The sequence below is a fragment of the Dysidea avara genome, chromosome 4, assembly GCF_963678975.1.
Source record: "Dysidea avara chromosome 4, odDysAvar1.4, whole genome shotgun sequence".
NCBI lineage: Eukaryota > Metazoa > Porifera > Demospongiae > Dictyoceratida > Dysideidae > Dysidea > Dysidea avara.
This window is the reverse complement of record NC_089275.1, coordinates 6,884,877-6,907,179: the sequence shown is the minus strand read 5'-3', so window position 1 is coordinate 6,907,179 and position 22,303 is coordinate 6,884,877. Positions and strand designations below refer to the sequence as shown.

At 37.3% G+C, this 22,303-nt stretch overlaps 2 protein-coding genes across 6 annotated transcripts; both read right to left on the bottom strand.

Moving 5' to 3' along the window:
• Positions 1 to 1,587: 1,587 nt before the first annotated feature.
• LOC136253035 (TNF receptor-associated factor 4-like) lies at positions 1,588 to 8,231 on the bottom strand. Its single transcript, XM_066045619.1, has 2 exons — positions 8,118 to 8,231; positions 1,588 to 3,102 (listed from the first exon to the last, which is right to left on the bottom strand). The coding sequence occupies exon 2, from the start codon at positions 3,065 to 3,067 to the stop codon at positions 1,712 to 1,714; it is 1,356 nt and encodes a 451-aa protein (XP_065901691.1). The 5' UTR covers positions 3,068 to 3,102; positions 8,118 to 8,231; the 3' UTR covers positions 1,588 to 1,711.
• Positions 8,232 to 17,723: 9,492 nt separating this feature from the next.
• On the bottom strand, positions 17,724 to 21,384 carry LOC136253330 (NACHT, LRR and PYD domains-containing protein 3-like). Of its 5 annotated transcripts, none has more exons than XM_066045978.1 (10): positions 21,270 to 21,384; positions 20,915 to 21,209; positions 20,574 to 20,864; positions 19,093 to 20,520; positions 18,841 to 18,981; positions 18,342 to 18,748; positions 18,214 to 18,291; positions 18,076 to 18,157; positions 17,989 to 18,022; positions 17,724 to 17,929 (listed from the first exon to the last, which is right to left on the bottom strand). In XM_066045978.1, exons 2-10 carry the CDS (start codon positions 21,195 to 21,197, stop codon positions 17,896 to 17,898), a joined length of 2,778 nt encoding a protein of 925 aa, XP_065902050.1. In that variant the 5' UTR covers positions 21,198 to 21,209; positions 21,270 to 21,384; the 3' UTR covers positions 17,724 to 17,895. The 5 variants fall into 5 exon arrangements, with proteins under 5 accessions (XP_065902050.1, XP_065902047.1, XP_065902049.1 ...); XM_066045975.1 differs by having other exon boundaries at positions 20,915 to 21,233; positions 21,280 to 21,384; XM_066045977.1 differs by having other exon boundaries at positions 21,280 to 21,384.
• Positions 21,385 to 22,303: the final 919 nt, after the last annotated feature.

The window sequence follows — 22,303 nt, the reverse complement described above, 5'->3', positions numbered from 1 at the left end:
TCTATTCTGAATCACAACTTCACCCAAGTTGTAAGTTGAAGACCAAAAAAAAAAAAAAAAAAAAAAAAGGTCAGTACATGCTGACAATGACAATAGCTACCCCTCACCAACCACATCTCCTTATTTATAAGCTTGTTACACTGCTCCTCTGGAGAATACGGTGACTGCTCTATTAGAGTATCTAGATCTGACTGCTCTATTAGAGTATATCGATCTTTTAAACAGGTATTTAAGGGGCCCTTCATGGGACCTCCTGGGGCCCCAGTTGCCCTCCCTGTGGACGTCCCTGAACACAGCCATCCATCCTATACATATACTAATAGGCTAGGTTTAGTGTGCGCATTGTTCTATACATATGTAATTGGTCCAAGCTTATAATTATACTATATACAAGTTGAACCGGATCCTAAAAAACAGCTAAAAATGAAAAGTGAATTTTCTCAAGAGAATAAACAGATGACTAAAGGTGACAGTAAAGGTGTCAACAGCAGACGTGCGGTTTGGCTTTACAAGTTCAGAAGAGGGCTGTAATAGACACTACACTTTTATGGCTTGCCCATAGGAAGCGTATGGTGAAAATTTAGATTGACAGTAAATTGTGTCAGGCATTTGTACGAAAAGATTAAATATTTTAGTGGGTCAAGCAGTGTTAAAAATGAGCCAAATTTCAAGATCGTGTGTACTTTATCCATAAGTTATTAAATATTATTTTTTGCATCCATGATCATGAGCTATTAAACATTTGTTTGAGGATCCAGCTCAACGGTACATACTATAGATGAGGCCATGTAGTATGGAAAATTGAGACAGGATGCAGTAGATCAGACGTTTAGTAGCCTATATATGCATCAGGAAAACTAATGTGGTATTTGAAGTGTGGAAGTTTTAACCCTTGGTTTCCCAAATGTTATAAATCCCTTTAACCATACAATTACACTCCTTGCTTTAAACCTCATAACTTTTGTATACTTGTAGCTATCATCACAATATTTTTTAAAAGCACTGCAGTATAGAATTATACACACGCAATAGTGGCACTATCAATGGGATGATCATTGAATTAGATTTATGATGTCATTAAATTTGCAAAATGGATAAATCAATGTGTATGATTCTATTACAATATAATGCATCCTATTTTACAACTTAAAAATTTTGCTGGATTGCTACGTCTTTTAGACACAAGCAGAAAAAAATTTCAGGACAAAATTGTTGTATGATGGTATTACTACAAAAATACTGTCATGGCAATGGCATGGATGTGGGAAAATAAAAATATGTAAAGACAGCTTCTTACAATTGATCCTTATAAGAATTTTTTATTTCTAATTGAGGTTACTGACCCAATAAAATGTCATGATTAAAGTTGTTTTCATCTCAAAGTAAAAAAAAATGTAGGGCAAAAATTATTGGTGGGAAACCAAGGGTTAAAAGAGAGAGTGACAAGCAGTTTATACACTGGTGCACATCATTTCAGTTATACACATGATATGAGCACAAATGATTTACTTATTTCAAAGATAAGCATGTTCAGTAACCTCATGAGAAGACAAGACAACTGCATGCACGTATATATGTGTGTATTAATTTCCTTAAAATAATATAATTGGAATCATCGCAATTCATTGTGCACTTATGACTTTTCTGTGGTCATAGCTATACAGCTAAAGCTACACTGTATGTTAATTGTAGTTCCTAAATGTAACAATGTCTACAGTTTACTAACTTGGAGGAAGATACAATCATCTTTGAGATACTGACATGTGGGAGTGACCGTGTGGAGGTCTTCATATACAATAAACTGGCGATGTCCCCAACCACCAGTTGATCTGATACAGTCAGTAACTCTACCAGCATATTCACTTGGGGTATGATCATCAAATGTCAGAGTCGTTGAATAATGTTCACAATCGCTGATCTGGTTCAACAGCTTAAACTGAAACTTCTCTGTTAATGGCCATGTGAGCTCGTCATCATGTGGACCCTTCATGAGGTACATGAACACCGACAGGTGAGTACCTTTACCTTCACTATGACCAGCAGGCTCAACTCGCAGACACATCTTGTATCCTTTATTATGAGTGTAAAAAGAGTCGCTGTACCACTGTACCTGATTGTTCTTCTTTTCACTATATCCAGCTATTTTCACAACTACTGGACACTGCTCATCACAAGATTTGATCAACATCGACTTTGTGGTTAACTCTGTCCACCATCTTGTGACTACAAAATCTGATGCTACACCACCAATACAGCTGGTGTGTCCAAGTGCCTGATTTAACAGTAACTTAAATGTGTTGATTTGTTCCATGGCAGTATCAAGTTGTGATTTGGTATCAGTCAGTGTACGTTTAGTCAATAACAAGTGCTCTTCTGTCTTCTCCTGTTCATGTTCCCTCTTCCTTTTTCGCATCATCCTCTCCTCACACCCCACATTGTGATACTCACACTTGACCATCTCAAGAGGACACTCCTTCCTGTGTGCTTCCATGTCTTCACGAGGGATACTCTCTACCTCACACTTGTTGGGACAGGAGATAGGAAGCTTAGAACAATACTCATTGTGATCTCCCTCAATAAATTGATGTTCTCCTGTAATGTGGCAGTACTGACAGTCGACTTTACGACATGGACAGTTAGTTTCAACATGACGGGTCAGATATTGTCGTTGTACCATCTCCCCACACTCATTGGAACACTTCACATCCTCGAACTGACAACCATCACTGTTTCCAAGATGATTGTTGATGTCATTCAGTTCACCCTGCCACTCACAACCTCTCTCCTTGTTAGTACACATCACATGAAGACTTCTAATCTCTCGATCAGCTTGTTTGTTGACATAAGCCACAAATTCTTCCTCACGGCAAACCGGACATACCTTACCTAGCGAAAAAGCTTTCTCAGAATCATCCAGACAAGACTTACAAAAAACATGTCCACAACATGTAGTGAGGTAAGGATCTCGACTGGGAAGGTGACAAATGTTACAAACAAGACGATCTGGTGGAGTGTCAATGAATTTGTAGTCATACCCACCATTTTCACTGGATGTAGCTATCGCCATAGCTGCTGTGAACTGTATGGCTGCCTTATCTAGACCTGGAGTGAATACAAAAATGTCATAAAGAAACACTGTACAATGTACTAGCATAGTAATACCATAGGTAAGTGGGGGAATATTTAGGTTCCGGAAACCTCTTTTGAAATTTAACTTGTGGGTTTGCAGTAGGAACACCAAAACTAAAAATACATTATAGAGTAAATGGGAACAGGGTAGGGTATATTAGAAAACTTACATTGATTCTTCAAAAGTGCATTAAGGGAGAACAAGGCCAAGAGTATTTCTTAATAAAAATGGAGATACTCTAATAGAGCAGTCAGATGTATTCAATATTCAATAGAGCAAGCTAACCACTCTAATAGAATATTCACAGACTATAATTGGTGTAAGAGTAATCATCATGTTCTAATGCATTTCATCAGCACAAACACACAATGCTAGACAGACCAGACCCTTAATATCTAATCAAAGAAGCAGCCGTACCAGACTAAATTGTGGTATACAGTTTACAGATGGCAATTGACTTGCAGTAATATTGGACCCTTGTTTCACTGCCCTGTCAGAGCCAGATAGATAGTAGACTAGAGTCTATCCTTGCCAAGTAGAAAATATAACATCCATTAGTCTTGTTGTGTAGCCAGACCATTTTCATTTTTCTTTGTGCACAGAGACAGGACCCACACACACAAAAGAAGTGAGGCCATGCGAGTCTAATGCACCTATCAATAATATTCCCCACTTTGGGGAAATGAGTTTTTGAAAAATCTAATTCTCCACCATGGGGTATGACTAATAGTCAAATCCACATAACATGGCTACAATTTTAGGAAAAATGGCCACTCCAAATAAATTCTCTGTTTCCCATCCACCGCTCGCATCTGTTTACCACCAGCTCAAAAGTTACATTATTCCATATTCTTCTGTTATTTCCAGTTTTTCTTGCATACTGTACAAGTTTAGTGAAATTGATTTTGTAAGGTTGTCAACTCACATGTCAGTATGCTGTCATGCTGGCACAAATTCACATTTGTAATGTAAATGATGAAGGTACAAACTGAAAATGTTATATGTTGTTCGCTATGGCTGTACCTAGGTAACAGCTTGAAAACTTGCCAATTTCATAATGTAAATGGATGGCCAGCTGGCCGCCCGCATAATATGCTAGTATGTCCCGGAAACAAAGAGTTAATATGGAATGGCCTATAGTATGTTCACGTTGAGCTGAATCCTGAAAAACAGCTAAAAATTAAAAGTGGATTTTTTCTCAACAGAGTTAACATTTCAGCCAACCAGGTGATTATTGCTAACAGCAAAGGTGTCAACAACAGACATGCATGGTTTGGCTCCATTACCAGTTCTGGAAAGGGCTGTAATGGACACTGTACTTATATGGCTTCTCCATAGGAAATGTATTGTGAAAATTTTGATTGGCCATAAATATTATGTCTAACATTTGAACAAAAAGATTTTGAAATATTTTTAGCGGGTTTAGCAGTACTACAAATGAGCCCAATTTCAAGATCACGTGCAATTGCATCCATGAGTTATTAAATGTTTTTGAGGGTTCAGCTCAACATGAACATACTATAATGTGTAGTTTGCAAGGTAAACAAGAAAATTTGAGTAGTCAAATGCCCTACTAGTGCGGCAGAATTTCAGACCAAAATTTATTGCTTTACAACATCAGTGCACTGTACAAAAAAATTCCTACAAACCCCCCAGTAATCCTAGGAGGGACTAAATATTGATAGGTGCATAATCATAGAGAGAAAGAGAGAACCATCATTAGGATATTTAAAACACACGACTACAATACTTCAGACACATATGACTATATAGCTACGTGCAAAATGCATAGTATGAACTAGTCTTGTGGCCAGACACTTTTCTCCATCATGGCACTTACCGATTAGAGATTATAAGTGCCTACTCAGACAAGTCTCAAGCCTCACTTATACTGAGGCCACCAGAGTCTGGTGGTGTTGATAGATTTCATGTGATGCTTGAGGAAGGTGTTGATTGCCTTGTTTTTTTTTATTCGTCATGGTTGAATGGATTAAATTACCTAAGGCTTCTGGTCAAATCACTACCTTGTCAGTGGAAAAAACGAGTGGGGCTTGAGACTTGGCCCAGACCCTTTTTCAGAGTCGGCGCTTATGATCTCTACTTGATAAGCGCTGTGATGGAGAAAAAGCGGTCTGGCCAAGGGGGCAGAAATATTTTAGGCACTACTTGCTGATGAAACACTTTTGCACGTACAGTATAGTAGCGATTCTAGCACTAGTCAAGTATGTATACTCCTAACATAACAATGTAGTCTCACATGGCCAGACCGCTTTTTTCTCTCTTTTCATTGGGTAGGGAGAAAAAGGGTCTGATCTGGTTTGAATCCCACAATCGTCTTGATACAACATGTGGTTATGTCACAAGCAGCACTATTTATGGAAACATGAAGTTTTCTGATAAAATAGTGAGATCCCTACATAGCTATATCTAAGAGTGCAGTATAAAAGTAATAATCTAGCTTATAGCTACTCCTATAGTCACTCAAATTACATTAATTATTCTTGCACTTAAAAAGCTAAAGTACATTACTAATCCATATAAGAATATTCAGCTATTTTTGTAACTCCTAATCAAGTGATTTTTCCATTAGAGTATAATTGATTGGTTTGTAAACGTGCACTTGTGATTCACAGACGCGAGTGACTACTATTTGAATACGCATCACGCTTCTTTGGTTAGCACTGTCCAATTATCAGGGTACAGTTGATTTCAGGTTGCTTGCGAATGCAATTGAACAACTCGCACACATATCAAGAAGTTTGCAGACATTTGCTACACTTTTGTTCATGGCAAAAATGCCAGCTGGAACACTAGGCATGTCCAATACATTTTGATAGTAAAACCATTAAAAATTAAATTAATTATTGTGTACCGCCTACCTCGAGTCTGTTTAGTAACTTTCCGGGTTTAATATGTGTAGAGCAACTCGTCAAAATGGCCTAAACCAACCCAGCGTAGCAAATTTCCCCATACATTTTGTATTGGGCGTTTCGGGGCATGCTACTGTATAAAAGGCGTAATAACCCGCGACATGTGATAGATACCTCAAATTCTGGACCAAATGTGGAAAGAGCAGTGAATAGCAATTACGATGAGCTATAGCAGAAGGAAATCAGAGAAACTTTAAGCGCATCATTTTAAGGTTGAAAATCACTTACTTTTCCTATTGTGAATTGAATGGCAGATATATGGAAGGGAATGCTTGGAGCTGTTTCGATGTCTTGACAGCCATTAACCTTCACTACATTAGTGTTACAATGAAACAAAAGCACTGTGAATTAGTTCTGCAGGTTAGTTCATGAAAATTACAGTGTTTCATGATTAAGCAAAATAATGTCCGTACCATGTAGCAAACTTCTTCATGTGCGTGATTTTTAATACTTACATGCAGTGTTTTAATGTATTGAATAACTACCTCAGTATGCCCCTGGCATTATCTTAGAAGGTGAATAATGTAGTTGCACTAGTGAAAGGAGCTTGGTTGAAAGGAAACAGCTCACGTGTTTGAGTAATCACGTGTGCAAAGTATTCAGCTGCATTCGCAAGCAACCTGAAATCGACTGAGTGTCAAGACGAGTGTGGGATTCGAATCAGGCCAGACCCCTACCCAATGACAAAGGTAAAAAACTCAGTCTGGCCATGCGAGACTACATAACAATGATGCCAAACGTTGTTACATAATCCACACCAGTGACGGATCCAGGATTTTTAAAAGGGGATCTCTGAAAGTTGGTATATATAGCTGAATAAGGCACCTGATGACATTTTTCCAGAAAATTTTGAGATTTTAGAAGCTTTGAGAGTGGATTTTAGGCTACTTTTAGTTAGCAATTACAATTAATCCAATGCTTTAAACTGTAAATACTATAGCTAACTATAAGGCAGAGATGGCTATAGCTTTGATTGCTTTATTAGAGTAGATACTTGACTGCTCTATTAGAGTATCTCGATTGTTTTTAATGCAGTGGGAGATGAAAAGTGAAGTGTTGCTGAGGGTTTAATATCTATAAATGGTTAGTTAAGTGCAACTGCATGCATGCTACTGAAATACAGTGGTATATAGTTGTTTGCTATGACAAATTGTCAGTACAACAATGTTTATGTATTTAGACTGCCAGAGCTAATTTTACAGGTTTTTGCAATTGAATTCGGCGACTTTGCAATTGAATTTGTCCCGTTTACAATTGAGTTCGTCGCTTTTGCAATTGAATTCGTCCCGTTTGCAATTGAATTCGTTGGTTTTGCAATTGAATTTGTTGCTTTTGCAGTTAAATTCGTCCATAACAAGAATGGCAGCTGGAGCAAACATAAAAACATGATGTAGCAGCTGCCACAAGAACTTGTTCAAGTACAACAGTAGTAAACAACTCTTTATAAGGCAATAATTCTTCCTCTACAGCCTCTCCAACAACATTCCAAATTCTACTACGCCATTCGCGATGGGTGTGGTCACTCGCGAGCAAGCTAATTAACTTGTCAGACAGCTATCAGCTTCTCGTACTACCAGCTTCAATTACCTTCTGCTGTCTCAAGTGTAACTCTCCAAGGCATAAATAGTTCATCTCTTAATGAACGGGTTGGTTTCTTGGAGCCGTTTTGTTTATGACGAATTGTAATGCAAACGCGACGAATTCAACTGCAAAACCGACGAATTCAATTGCAAAACCGACGAATTCAATTGCAAAACCGACGAATTCAATTGCAAACCGGACGAATTCAATTGCAAACGGGACGAATTCAATTGCAAAGGCGACAAATTCAATTGCAAAAACCTGTAAAAGGGGGTTTCTGTCGAAACCCCGGAAACCCATCTAGATCCGCCACTACACACATTTAGTCCCAAACTGAAGGTTTTGCATAATTCATATTACAGGCGCTTAAACGGCTCTTCCACCCACGCGAGACTAAGTACGAACATGGAAAAGTACAAAAACAAACCAGAATATGACACAAATGAACACGTACATAACATCCATGTATTTCTAACCTTTACAATGTCGTTTGCTTGATCTCTTTTCGGTCAACTTGCTTTAGGTTTAGAGAAGACTGTCACAACGAGGTCGAATCACGGACGGAACTATTAATTGTGGGTTAGTATACGAAGCCTGATCTGACTTATGGTGTGCATCAAATAGCTTTAAACTAATATAATAATTGTGTTACTTATTTGAGTATGTGTTGTTAATGTATGTTTGTCCAGGGCACAGCTGAAACTTGAAACAGCTTTAACTGATACTGTCTCCCTGTTTAAATAACAAAGAAACTAGGAAACTCTGAAGGCATTTTTGGTACAGAAACATAATTTAACATGGTTATACCCACCAATTATATCCAGTGAATTCATCCCACGTTCTTATACTACTATAAGACATGATAGAGAAACGATGGCTACGGTGGTATTCTTATGGGAATATGTAATGACCTAGTTAATGTTATTGAATGTGCAGTGGACCAAGTTTGTGACCTTCAGTGTTATAGCTCAGGCCCGTAGCCAGGGGGGGGGGGGGGGTTTGGGAGAACCGCCCTCTTGGAAAAAAAGGTCCACAATTTTAGTATACAAGTCCAAGTTTTCAGGAGCAAAAGTCCATTAGCTATACAGTTTACTAGATACCACTAATAAGAAGTTAAACCGCTAAGTGCTCCGAGTAACTCATTCAGTGCTTGTATTAAATGCAATGCAATATCGAGATACTCTAATAGAGCAGTCAATCACTCTAATAGAACAATCACTCTAATAGAACAGTCACAATTATATTGTCTTTTAAAAGCTACTTAATTTACATGCAAATTAAAGCTGAGTTTTCATTAAAATATAAGACTTTGGTGGACAAGCCTCTCCATGCAGAGCCCAAGAATAGCATCCATGCTTCAACTCCATGCAATGTGTAAATTTCATTGTTTAGGACACCCTTTGTTCTGCTCCACTGCCCCTGTTGATCATGGCAGAGTGCTCAATATTTCCCATTCTTATTCACTGTGACATTCCATTATATTATAGTTCGACACATGCATGTGCAGATGGTATAATTACAGTAGCAGTAGAGATATTTTTCCAGATATCATCCATACAGCTGGTCTTCAGCTTACCTAAAAAAATTGTTATTTTATTGACTGAAATGCCACTAAATTCAACCTTTTAGTATCTATTTTCAAAAATTTCCTGGGAGTGCATGCCCCCAGACCTCCCTAGTTTCAGCAGGGTGCACACACCATAATATAATCTGAATCATGTCATATAAAAAGGACAAGGTCCACTTTTCTTCTAAAAAGAACCTACCCAGATAAAAGTCTGACTACAGCCCTGTAACTATGTGTAAAATCTTACTCCTTTAATGTAAATCCAATTTTTCTATGTGCAGTCTACAGAGCACCCAACTCAGATCTAGCTCATTTTGAAGTTGTGATTTTGACACTTACCAACATTACTCAAAACAACCCTAATTCATCAATACGTGGGATTGCTGGTGATTTCAACCTTACAATTATTAATTGGAAAGATGGCTTGATATCTGGTCATAATTACCTTCATATTTTTGCTGCTTGACTTCGCTAGTTAGTACCTTTGGCTTCATGCAAACAGTAGACTCTCCCACTAGAAGAAACAATATTTTGGACTTCTTCTTCAAAAACCGACCATCTCTGGTGATCTCATGTAACATCATTCCAGGTTTTAGTGATCATGTAATTGTCCATGTTTCCACCTATTTATCAAATCTAAAACTAGATCTATTCCTCTCTGGCATGAGGCTGACTTTGATCTAATAGGAGATATCATCTTAAACTTCAATAACTATTTCTTAAATGAATATACCATTGACACCCCGGTCAATGCAAATTATGCAATATTCTTTGGGAGAACTATAAATCTCTGTGTGATAGATGCTTAGCACTTGTCCCACAAATGCAAATATCTGATAAACATCGGATCACAAAACAAATTAGAAGACTATCAAAACAAAAACAACATAGATACAGCACTGCCCGTTCCACCAACCTTTCTAAAGATTGGGAAAGTTATTATAACTTGAAGAAAGAACTACAGTGGGACCTCTCTATTACGGACATTTTGGGACCCAGAATTTTTGGTCAATTTTTGCTGTAATATAGAGGTTTTCCTCTTTCAGAGGTAAAAATGTATTAACCAGACCTGTATATGTTGGGACCAAAATTGTTGTCCTTATTATAGAGGTTTCTCCCTTTAATTCGGGGAGTATGTTAAGAGAGGTTCCACTGTACAATGTGTGTGTCGAAACTCTCACAATAATTATCTTTCCTCTCTACTAAACTCTCACAACAAACTTACTAAACAATTTTGGTCATTTATTCAAAATAAACGCAAAGATCAAGACCTTATGTTCTCATGTAAGCTAAAGTGGATGTTCTAAACAATTATTTTTCATTGGTATTTACTAAGGAAAACTTAACCTCACTTCCTACTATAGATAGAGATCCAACACCAGATATTCCCTTACTAAACACTGACCATATTGGAGTACAAAAACTATTAGAAGATCTAGATGTCCACAAAACACCAGGACCAGATAATATACCACCTAGACTATTAAATGACACTGCCAGCCTTATGGCTCCTCTAGTTACTTTATTTTCAAACTTCTATTCAGCAGGGATTAGTCTCTGATGAGTGGAAGAAAGCCAATATTGTTCCAATTCACAAAAAAGGACCTAGAAACAACCCAGGGAATTACCGACCAATCTCCTTGACTAGCATTTGTTGTAAAACACTTGAACATATGATTTACACATTTATCTTCTCCCACCTTAACAAATACAATGTTTTATGCGATAAACAACACGGATTTCGTTCTAAACAGTAATGTGAAACTCAGTTATTGGGTGTAGTTAATGATTTTGTTGAAGCACTTAATTCTGGAGATCAAATTGACTCATTATTTCTAGACTTTTCTAAAGCCTTTGACAAAGTTCCACATGAAAGACTGTATCTCAAACTATCACATTATGGAATTAATGGATGTTTATTAGATTGGATTGATAGCTATTTATGTGGACAAACTCAAACAGTAGTTATTGACGGTGACAACAGCAAACCCTCTACCATACTCTTAGGAGTGCCCCAAGAGACAGTGTTAACCCCCTTATTATTCCTTATCTTTACCAACGACATGCATTATACAAGATCTATATTGTACTACTAGACTATAATTATGCAGATGACATCCTAATCTACTTTACCATCCACACTCCTGAGGACTGTGTCCTTCTTCAACATGACCTAATCTCTCTACAAACCTGGGCTGAAAAGTGTTCATCCCATCTAAATGTATGCATCTCACAATTTCTAACAAACACCACACCATCAAACGTAGTTATTACATATCCTAATACAGAAGGTTTCTAATGCAAAGTATTTAGGAGTAATTTTTGATGAACATCTCACCTTAGCAGTAACTCCAAGAGTATTTATTCATTGTGTAACGTGCTACAGTATGTTGTACCTTTTCTATCGCAGAGACATCTACTTGTGAGTGAGGTGCCCATATTGGAGATGCATATTCAAGAATAGGTCTGACAAAGGTTTTTTTGTAACAGTTGGATTTAATGTGTCTTGGGCAGTAGTTGATATTTCTTCTATTAAAAGCTTGAGTAGCATTGGCCTTGGTACAGATGTCATGAATGTGATTTTTCCTGATTAACTCACTTAATTGGCCTTCTCTTGATTCACGTCATACCTACTTCAAGCTAATTATGTTTTACAAGATAATTATTAATGATCTCATTATTGTCCCATCTATATCATTAACTCCAATGTCCACATCCACCTGAGATCACTCTCAACGTTTTAGAACACCATAATGCCAGGATTAACACTTACCCTTTCTCCTTCTTGCCTTCAACTATTAAATTATGAAACAATCTCCCAGAACACATAGTCAACCAGCCATCTTTGAATGATTTTAAAGAATTATTGTATAGTTACTTATTTTAGATGATGTAGATTTAATCACTTTGTATCTGTGTGTCATGCTCTGTAGAGTTTCTACACAGTATTAAATAAATAAATTATCAGAACCGATTGGCTATTCAGGACTGCACTGGATATCAATTACGTAGGTTGACAGAGATCCAGACTATTCAACATATGACACTAAATTTTTCTTCATAGTGCCTGGTGGCTGGGCATGCCTGAACTGTTGGAGTTCCTCATACTGACCGAGTCTAACAAAAAACCAAATAAAATACTCATGAAAAGTCAGGTTTTTATTGGTAACTTTAATCAGTGGCTATGAAAATGTAGCTATGCATTTTTGCAGGATAATTTTATGATAGCTATGCTATACAGTGACTAGCTAGGATTCTTTGCCAGAAAATCCAATGTCCTGGAAAACATGAATGAAAGCTCAATAAATTACAAAAATTCACTTGTCAAGAAATTTTCACTGATAATTCTCAAAGCATCTTCATTGAGTTTTATCTTGCAAAATGCATTTTCTGCATACTGGCGGCGCCACTGATGAAAACTTTACTTTTTATGTTGTTTTTTTCATTGGTTTTCTCCAGTAGTACACTCTGATATTCTATGCACCTTCCCTATTTCTCTGCTGTCTTAAAACATCAGCCAACAGACCCTATTTCCTCTTTGTGGAATGAGCCAGCTACATGGGGGTGAAAACCATTCTTTCATTTCGGCAATGGCTAATAATTGACCCTTCACCTTTGTTGCTGTGTTGCTACCCAAACCATATAGCTATATAAAATGATTAGATTATACCCTATTGAGATTCACTCTCATGGGTGCATGGCTTCAGGCATTTTGTTGACCAGTTTCCAATCCAGATTAACTATACTGTAGCTATAGGGCTTAACTATAGCTAGCTATACAGCTATATAGCTATATAAAAGTATAATTATGTTATATATATCATATATGGTGGCCAGAGAAACACATAATTATCAAATATTAATTTAATGAATCTGCATGTGGGGATTGCTCCCCTAGGGAAATTGAAAGGCAAATCATTAAGTTCATGATCTCAGCAGTTTTATCACCATTAATAAGTGATTGACTGTTATTAGGGTGACTGCTGTATATAAACCAGTACTAAGGGTAATAGTGCTTGACCAATTTCTGGAAACTCTCCCCTATTGCATCCACCCCTAATTCTTAATTGGAGCCAAAAGTAACGAGGATGTCACTATACCTATAGGTCAGTGTATACAGAAATTGAGAAGGAAATCAATTTTATCTAGTAACTCTGCTAATAATATATAGAATCTATGCTCAGTGGAATATTGATATATAAGGAGATCATGAAGGTATGTGATTTCTTAGCTTAGATATCAACCTGAAACTAGCACCATTTTACCCGATGGAATCTTGGAAATAGTAAATAAGATGATCAATCCCAGTTGGTCTGAAATATACACTTTTAATAAAATACAGTTGATTTACTAAATATAGCTATAGAAGGCACTTAAAATATTCCTGGAGTAAATTTAAATTTAAAGATTGTGTTATTGTTGCTCCTGTTAATATCACAACTTTAATTCATTCTGTAGCTTTGTACATATATTACGTAGCAGTAGAGCATACAGTTAGTACACCACATAACATTATAGTTTTATTAAAATGTTAAGGCAGTTCATGCATATACATGAGTTCAGTTTATATTCTTGATGAGGCATACGGAAATACTTGTGCTGACTTTTGCAGCTATGGGGCAACCAAATTATACAGTATCTTAGTTCACCTCTACCATTCATTGGGGCGTGGACTTGTTTGAAGTATTATATGCATGTACAGCCCTCATACAGGGAGGGACCATGACATATACAGCTAACAGACATGAAGGTGATCAGAAATCTTCCAAGTAGTGTTGTTTTAGTTAACTAAAACTAAAAGTGGTTTTAGTAGGAGCTTTTACTTTCTGAAACTAAAACTAAAACTGAAGGTTTTATGAATTTTAAAAAGACTAAAACTAAAAGTGCTTCAATTTTTACATAGAAACTTATACTAAAACTAGCTTAATTTTTACAATAACTGAATTTAAAACTAAAAGAAATTACTACTTATACAATTAATTCTAAAAGTACTTACCACCTACAATAATATATTTAAATGAGTGACCTCTTCTGGTTTGTTGTATACTTAGCTATCATGAAAAGAAAAGTTGACCAGATATTTTTTCCTACTGTAGGAGTACTTCTGGATTCAGTGGACAATAAAGTAGTGCTTTGGAACTGTCATGGTGCCATTTTTGTTAAAGCCCAAAAGTACATAATATATTGTAGCAACACTTGAACACATATAGCTCATTCACTATACATGCACATAGCTATCTGCCAATAAATATAAAAGTAACTATTTTGATATTAATTAAATAGTCATCACAAGGGTTTAATGGTAAAAAGCTACTACTGCGATGTTTTCAAGCAGGTCGTACCTGTAGCTATTTGCAACTATCACAAAATTTAACAATAAGAGCTTTTAAAAATTGTATAGTGAAATCATGTACACTCACTGCACTGTATCTCTGAAAAGAATCATGGGGTTGAAAGTGTGCAAATGCATGTGCATCAAATTATCAAAGGGTATAGCATGCATGCAGGGTAAAATAGTCACTAAAAGTCACATAAAAATCACACAGGATAAAAAACACACATTTAGTCACAGATTCATAAAATAGTTACTAAAAAGTTGGTGAGTGCTGCAGGAAGATGTATAATTGATAAAATTTAGATCCTGTGATGAGCAATCACAAAATCAAAGGAACTGTGACTTGCTGAGCTCATAAATGTGACTGAAAAATAGGGCATGTGGGCACAACCCAGCACATATTTTGCCTACTTTTTCAAATTTCACAACCTATCACTTATTATCCCATAGTCAGCACTTTTTGATAAAATTACCAAAGAGAGAATCACTATAATTAATTTTTACTCACCTTAGTAATTATTTAAAGTTAGATTTTCTAATTTTTTGGGACAAGCTAGTCCCTTGGGAAACATCAGCAGCGCTGCCTGCCCAGTATCAAATAAACAATTATAAATGTGACTGGGCCTGCAAAAATAAGGCATGTGGGCACAAACCGCACCCTGTCACACAACAGGACATATCTCAGTATGGGAATAAAATATTAGCGTTCTGCAATATAAAGCCAATTAATTGCTTAATAGCTGCGGAAAATTCAAAGCTACAGCATGATGGCACAAAAATGTATGGGTGGTAAAAATTTGAAAAAGTTGTGAACTTTTATGTGCCCACATGCCCTAATTTTGCAGGCCCGGTCATAAATATAATACAGAATTTAAACAGGCTGTAGGACCAGGTGTCCTACAGACCTTCAGCACTTGTGCTGTAAAGCCTTAATAAATAAACTAATATCCATTTGGTTCCACACGGGGTACTTTGAGATAATAAGTCACTCTAAGAGTTCCTATGGATACATATACATGAAAATGACAAGGAGAAAACATCCTGACCGCCTGGCAGACTCCTGTAAGCCTTCGAGTGTTAATCGGATGGCTGCAGGTTCGAGGCTGCCTAGGTCCAGTCATGGATTTTTTTTCTCCTTTCTCCACATTTTCAAACACACTTTCTGTAACAACTGTAGACAGGCTGTAGGACCGGGACCTTCAGCACTTGTGCTGTAAAGCCTTAATAAATAAATAAAAAAATAAATAAAAATAAAAGAATGCAAATACTCTATGCCAGATAACCTTTTATGTAATACAGTATAGTTTGTCCCCATATGCCCTGTTATTGTGGGCCTGGTCACAATATTGATTTTTATTACATTGCATAATAATTTAGCTAGCTAAAAAGTTCCCCAATTTCAAAACATGTGGTCAAAATATTGTAATCCATAGTTATGTTTCAAAAGTAAACCATAAAAGGAGATATTTAAACCACAAACATGTTGAACAGTTTTTGTTAACTGAAATTGCGAGTCCTGCATTCCCATACTCTAACAGATTACATTCCGAGAACTTCATTCTGGTGGCAGAAAAGAGCACTACATGCCAAGCAGGTTGAGGTGGGTGTAGCTAGCATATCACATGACCTTACAGACCCTCCCTTACAAGCTGAACAAGTGCATGTGAGAATGGAAAGAGAACGTTATCGATGATTATCAGAACATTGCATGTCTTCATAAAGGTAGTGAACACTAATGACCAATTATAATAAAATAAACATGTTAAATCTTCAAAATTAATGAACGTGTATACAAATGGAGACATGCGTATAATACTGATAAAGTGTGGGTATATTTTGAGTAACCAGTGCTTGATCTAGTCTGCCAGGGAATGTCCTCACCATGCCTGTCATGGCACATCTACCAGACTGTTTGTTAACTCTTTAATTGACAACTGCTCTACAACTCTACAATGTACTCTGTTATGCACTGGATCCAGTGAACTAGCAGGGTTATACTGATCATGCGTTCTGTATTGGTTACTAACTATGCTAGACCGTTGTTAACAGCAGCGTGTTGTCGTCTAGTTGGTGTTACTGTGTCAGTAGATGTGGCATCTTACTGGACTACCTGAGACATTATGAAGGGGTGTGGTTGCTGAAGAATGTAGATACGGCTTAACCAGCAATTATAGTTAATAGAAAAACACATGCATAGCTGGTGAGTCAAGAGGAGTACATGACAGTGGCTATAAAAACTAATTTTTACAAATAGCCCTAACTTGACACAGGAGGAGGGGGTACACATTTTAATTGCCAGTAAAGAGGAAAACTGTAGGGATTTCTGTCTAACTGGTGAGGTCTGCGGCCATATACTTCTCCAGGAAAACTTTTGAAATACAAGCAAGATTGAATCTGGAAGTAATTTTAGAGAAATGATTGAGATCTGAAAGTAATTAGCAAGGTGAATAGATAAAATTTAAAAATAAGAACTATGCATATAATTATGTTCATGCGGTAAGCGTTGTTCATCAGATTTTAAGACTGAAAGAAGGAAAGTTAAAACTAGTTGAATTGTAAGGCAATTGTTAATTAAAAAGGGTAAATCACAAAATGGAAAATTTTTGAAACTACTTTCTCAAGATTGGATCTTGAGGTACTTTTAGCTAAATATGTGTAGTAAATTGTAAAAGAATTGAGATGTATACAACACGTAAGCACATATAACTTTAAGCTTATAATTTTCTGTGGTACAGCAGGCTAAGTTTTACAACTAGCCCAATCACCGTTTACAACTAGCCAAGTCATTTACAACTAGCTTTTTGGCCACAACTAGCCCCTTTTTTAGCCCCTGGACTACATGACCTCATGGGTATAGAGGTACACGTCCATGAATAAATTTATAAATGCTTTCATGGTAAAATCAGATTTTAGAAGCTCTGAGATGTTTTTATAAATAGGCCATTTTTGCTTTGGTACAGTATAACTATTATAAAGTGACTGTTCTATCAACTTTCTGATAAATAACACACTCATGATCCTTCAATAAAATTAGGGAAAGATGGTGTATACCCCATGCACCCCCACCCCCACCACCTGTGTACTATATAAATCACAAGGTGTGTATGTGCTGATGTCCACATTAACGTAGCTCATGTGATCTCATGAGAGATGACATGTTCCATCTCATGATACACAAAATTTACCATGATCTAATTCTAATCACCATAATAACTATTGACACACACAAAATTAATTAATGTTCTGTAACAACTTGTGTAAAATGATAACATCTTTCTATAGGTAATTAGAACATGTTAATATTATAACTGTTGAGTGTGTAGCTTACATCATCTGGGTGGGTGTGGTCAGTCTACATGATACTACACTTCTTGTGGTGACATGTCCTATTACCATGACAACAGTAATCACCATGACAACAGTGACACACTTATAATACCCATACCTGGATACTCCACTATTCAGCTGCACATTCTGACCTGTTGTCATGGTAACTCATGGTTACATTACATTACACAACACATCCTCCTACCTGTGGTCTCCTCTTGTCTTATGAGTTGATCATCATCTTCACTATTAGTATTGTGTTGTTGTGTGTTCTCCTGTTGTAACTTCTGTAACCATGACAACAATCATTATGTATATTGCACAACACAACCTCCTGTCTTACAAGTTGGTCATCATCTTCACTACATGTAACATATTCTTCATCACTTTCCTGCTCTGTGGTCTCTTTTAGTCTTGACGTCTGTTACCATTACAATCTGTATTACAATATGTAGCACAATCTCTTATTACCTCTTGTATCTTCCTCTGTTCCAATATGATCATCATCCTCTTCACTTCATCATCATTTTGGTAGTCTTCATCACCCCTTAGTTTACTGAACACCTTATGATAAATAACAACTTCTTGACAGACTCCATTGTTCACAGCTGACTGTAGTATCAGACGAGCTCCCTCCACAGTGATGGGATTACCTGACACATCTAGTATCCTAACATTGTTGTTGACTAGTAATCGTTCTGCAAGTGAACTTGCTCCAGTAAGAGTAATGTCACACTTACTAATATACAGTTTACTAATCTGACTGCAACTAAGTGCTCCTGCAATGGCTGTGATGCCATCATCACCAATTTTATTGTCTGAAATCTCAAGGACTTGTAGCAAACACTTCTCCAACACTTCACTGATACAAATGGCACCTGTAGTGATCATGACAGCAATAATTAGCTATGATAAGAAACCATATAAATTAACAACGCAATTTGTTGTAATCCATACACCACCAGCATACCTTTTGCTGTTAATCCACAGACTGGTACCCTAAGCTCAGTCAGAACATTATTGTATTGGAGTTCACTTGATATTATTGACATCCCATCATCACTGATATTAGGATTAACATGAAAATTTAACACTCTTAATGAGGCACTGCCTGTAATGATAACAGTAGACATCATAAACACATACAGCTCAGTAAGGTGTGGTCAATTTACTAAACACACAATGGTCACTCAGTGTATCAACAGCTAATAGTCAGGCTTACTTGTCTTCACAATCTTCATTATGTGTACTAGCCCATCAATAGTGAGATCGTTGCTATAAACGTCTAACATTTCCAGTAGTTGACCAGTAGCATTCTTGTCGGGGTAATGCTTTACTAACAATTCAGCTCCTTTATCTCCAATATGACACTCTTTGATGTGCAACTCATAAACTGGATAACATGACATCACATGGGAAATACACACAATATCGTAAGGTAGTAAACTGCCTCTTATCTTCAGTCTGATGGGTGTGACTGGTTGAGGTGGACTAGTTTGTTGACTTTCATACAAACACTTCACTGCTGTTATACAATCACTACATTCTCCAGAAAACACAAACCGGAACATTTCACAGGACATTATTCCTGTTACTCCACACAAAAATATGAAAACATTAGGATAGTCACTAAAGTGTGTAGTCAGTAGACGTTGCTGTTCTTCTTGTGATAAGGTTGAAATATAAACAGCACACAAGAACTCCTGGATGGTTAAGTGTGAAAAATTGTATGTGATAGTGTTAGTGGGTAACTGGCGTGTGTGTGTAGCTTTGAAAAGACCATATCCGTCCCACTCAGCTGTCACCTCTTCTATACCACACTCCTTCAGGTCTGCCACAGTAAAGATAATCTTTGGATCTTTCCACTTAGTCCATCTTCTTTCAGAGTACCAGTCAAAGAAACCACGATAAGCTAACCTACACAATAACAATAATGTCCTCACTGCTTCTTTGGGGACGCCTGCTAATACTTTACACAATTCTTCCACAACACTATTAGCTGCTGTGACAGTTGAACACACTTGTTTCCTCTCATTCTCCTTCTTAACTTGTCTCTCTAGTGTCATCACAATGAACAGTTGGTACAGTTGTGTAATGGTGGATGGAAGCTTCTTCTCACTAGACTCAAATATATCAACTATCATTGCTAAATTCATAGGAACATACGACAAACTCTCTAAATGAGGATACTCCTTTAGCTGCTGTGAAAACTCCTCAACACATTTCACGTTATTGGTAAATGACTTCTCCACATACTCTTGGATTTCTTCTTTACCAAATCCTACCACTTCTACTTTCCTGCCTGCATCCAGCTTCTCACAAGCATGTGGTCTTGATGTAATTATTAATATGGCTTCCTCCAACAATGTACACTCCTTTAACACACGTACTAAAAATGGATCACTCTCTCGACGTTCAGCTGCCATCTCATCCAATCCTTCAAAGATCACTAGACATTTGCTACCTGCTGACTTCTTCACTTGCTCATATGTCTCCTCCCCAATGTGCTCCATCATCACTTCTTCAATTGACCTTTGCTGGACTGACCGTAATGGTATTAGGATCACTATATCAAAGTCCTCAGCTAAAAATCCATCCCCCTTAGCCCACTTCACACAGATCTCATTAGCAAGGGTTGTCTTGCCTATACCTGCACAACTCATAATTATTACATCACTACTACGAATACTTTGTAATACTCACCTGGGCCTCCCATTATTAGTACCAGTCGAGGACAAGGTTTGTTCTGGTAGTGGAAGATGTCCCTCAGTTCACTAAGTTGCTCCTTTTTCAACAATATTTCATCAACTTGTCCTTGTAATGTTAGCCTTGTCATCTCTTCCAAGTCCTTATCTGCTCTTGTCACCTTTTTCCCTTTCACCAGAGCCAGTCGAACATAATAGTGTGGCCAGTCAGTGGACAAGTATCTGAGGTACCTGGCCTGTAACCTTCTAACAACCAATGCATCGTACTTCACAGTAGGACGTTTGTTACCTGTAGGGTGCAAATGACACAATTATTATGTAGTACATCTCCTTACTCACATTTCTCCAATTCTTCTACTATGAACGTTTGTCGTTTTTTCCTCCTCAAAACCTCACAAAACTTCTCCAGCATGCCTGGTCCAGCGATACTTAGTTGATCAACAATAATTCTATTCTTGTCCACTCTAGTCATCCCCTCCAGCTGTACCCGTTGCGTAGCATCGCGGCCGATCATCTTCTCCTGAACTAGCTCATCAATCACGTCGTCAGCGTCCAGATTATCAACAATGAATTCGCGGTTGCTAGTCAACACTCTCTTCTGTTCCTGCAAGCTCATTTCCATCGTCTAGTTCCTCTACCAAATGGATCATACCATTATCTAAACGTGAATCCGAATCAATCGCTAGCTGCTCACCCGTGCTCACCTGCTAGAATCAACGGGTGCGGCCAGATTCACTGGACTATCCCGCCTCTCGATAAGTTCCCTCCCAACGAAATGACAATCCGTCAAAATGAACACTCGTATTTACTTATTTATTTATTTATGTATTTATTTATTTATTTTCGATTTATTTATGAATACTGTGAAACTACACAAATAGAAGGTTAAACCATAGATTTATAAACCCCAGGTACGGTTAAAGTTTAGCTATTAATTGCAAAGTAATGATTACGCATTGCATGTGGATTTGAACTGGTCAAGTGTCTGCGATTCAAGGAGTACTTGTAAGCATAGATTATATATTCCTTAAGGAATATATAATCTATGTTGTAAGTAGCTATCTGTTTTACAAAATGATTCTAACAGTCATAGCATGATCAGGCTTGTCTGTAAATGGTGCTGTGATGTCTGGAGGTAGAAATCAGGTATGTATTCGGGTGGTAAGTAAACGTTTTGGTTGAGAATATTGTACAACATAATTCAAATTGTTCCGGCTCTTCGAGATGTTGAGTTCGTTGAGCATCTGTACATGCTGTTACACTGGCATCACGAGTGTATACTTCTTTAACGTATCTTACAGCATGCCTCTGGACCCTCTCTAAAGTGATTTTATTTTTTTCCCCAGGATAGATGGACTGCCCTTGCCACCACCCCCAGCACTAGGTGTTAAAGTGCTGGACAGCTGGAAAGACCAGCAATCAAACAAGGCCACTAGACTCCAAGCGACCCTCGGAGGAATCCAGATCAATATTTGATATTGAAGGACTGCGATTCGAAGAGCAATGATCCCGCAAACACATCACTGAAGATCTTAACAAAGCCTACATTGCAGCCAGTATATAAGCATTTGCTGTAATTAATGCTACGCTTCTCAACCAACATAGAAGCAAGCTTCCTAAAAACTGTTGTAGCAGTGGGCCCCATGCCACCAGTAGCTGCAAACACCAATGGTGAAAAGCAAGCTCTCAACCTCTCTAACACGCTCATCATAAGCCCATCTTTTCTCA

Coding starts and splice junctions, on each gene's coding strand:
- LOC136253035 (XM_066045619.1), bottom strand. CDS start 3,067: ATGGCGATAGCTACATCCAGTGAAAATGGTGGGTATGACTACAAATTC.
- LOC136253330 (XM_066045978.1), bottom strand. CDS start 21,197: ATGGAAATGAGCTTGCAGGAACAGAAGAGAGTGTTGACTAGCAACCGC. Junction 18,982..19,092: donor AATGAAGATTGTGAAGACAA/GTAAGCCTGACT, acceptor TTATCATTACAG/GCAGTGCCTCATTAAGAGTG. Junction 18,292..18,341: donor AACAGAGGAAGATACAAGAG/GTAATAAGAGAT, acceptor TAATGGTAACAG/ACGTCAAGACTAAAAGAGAC.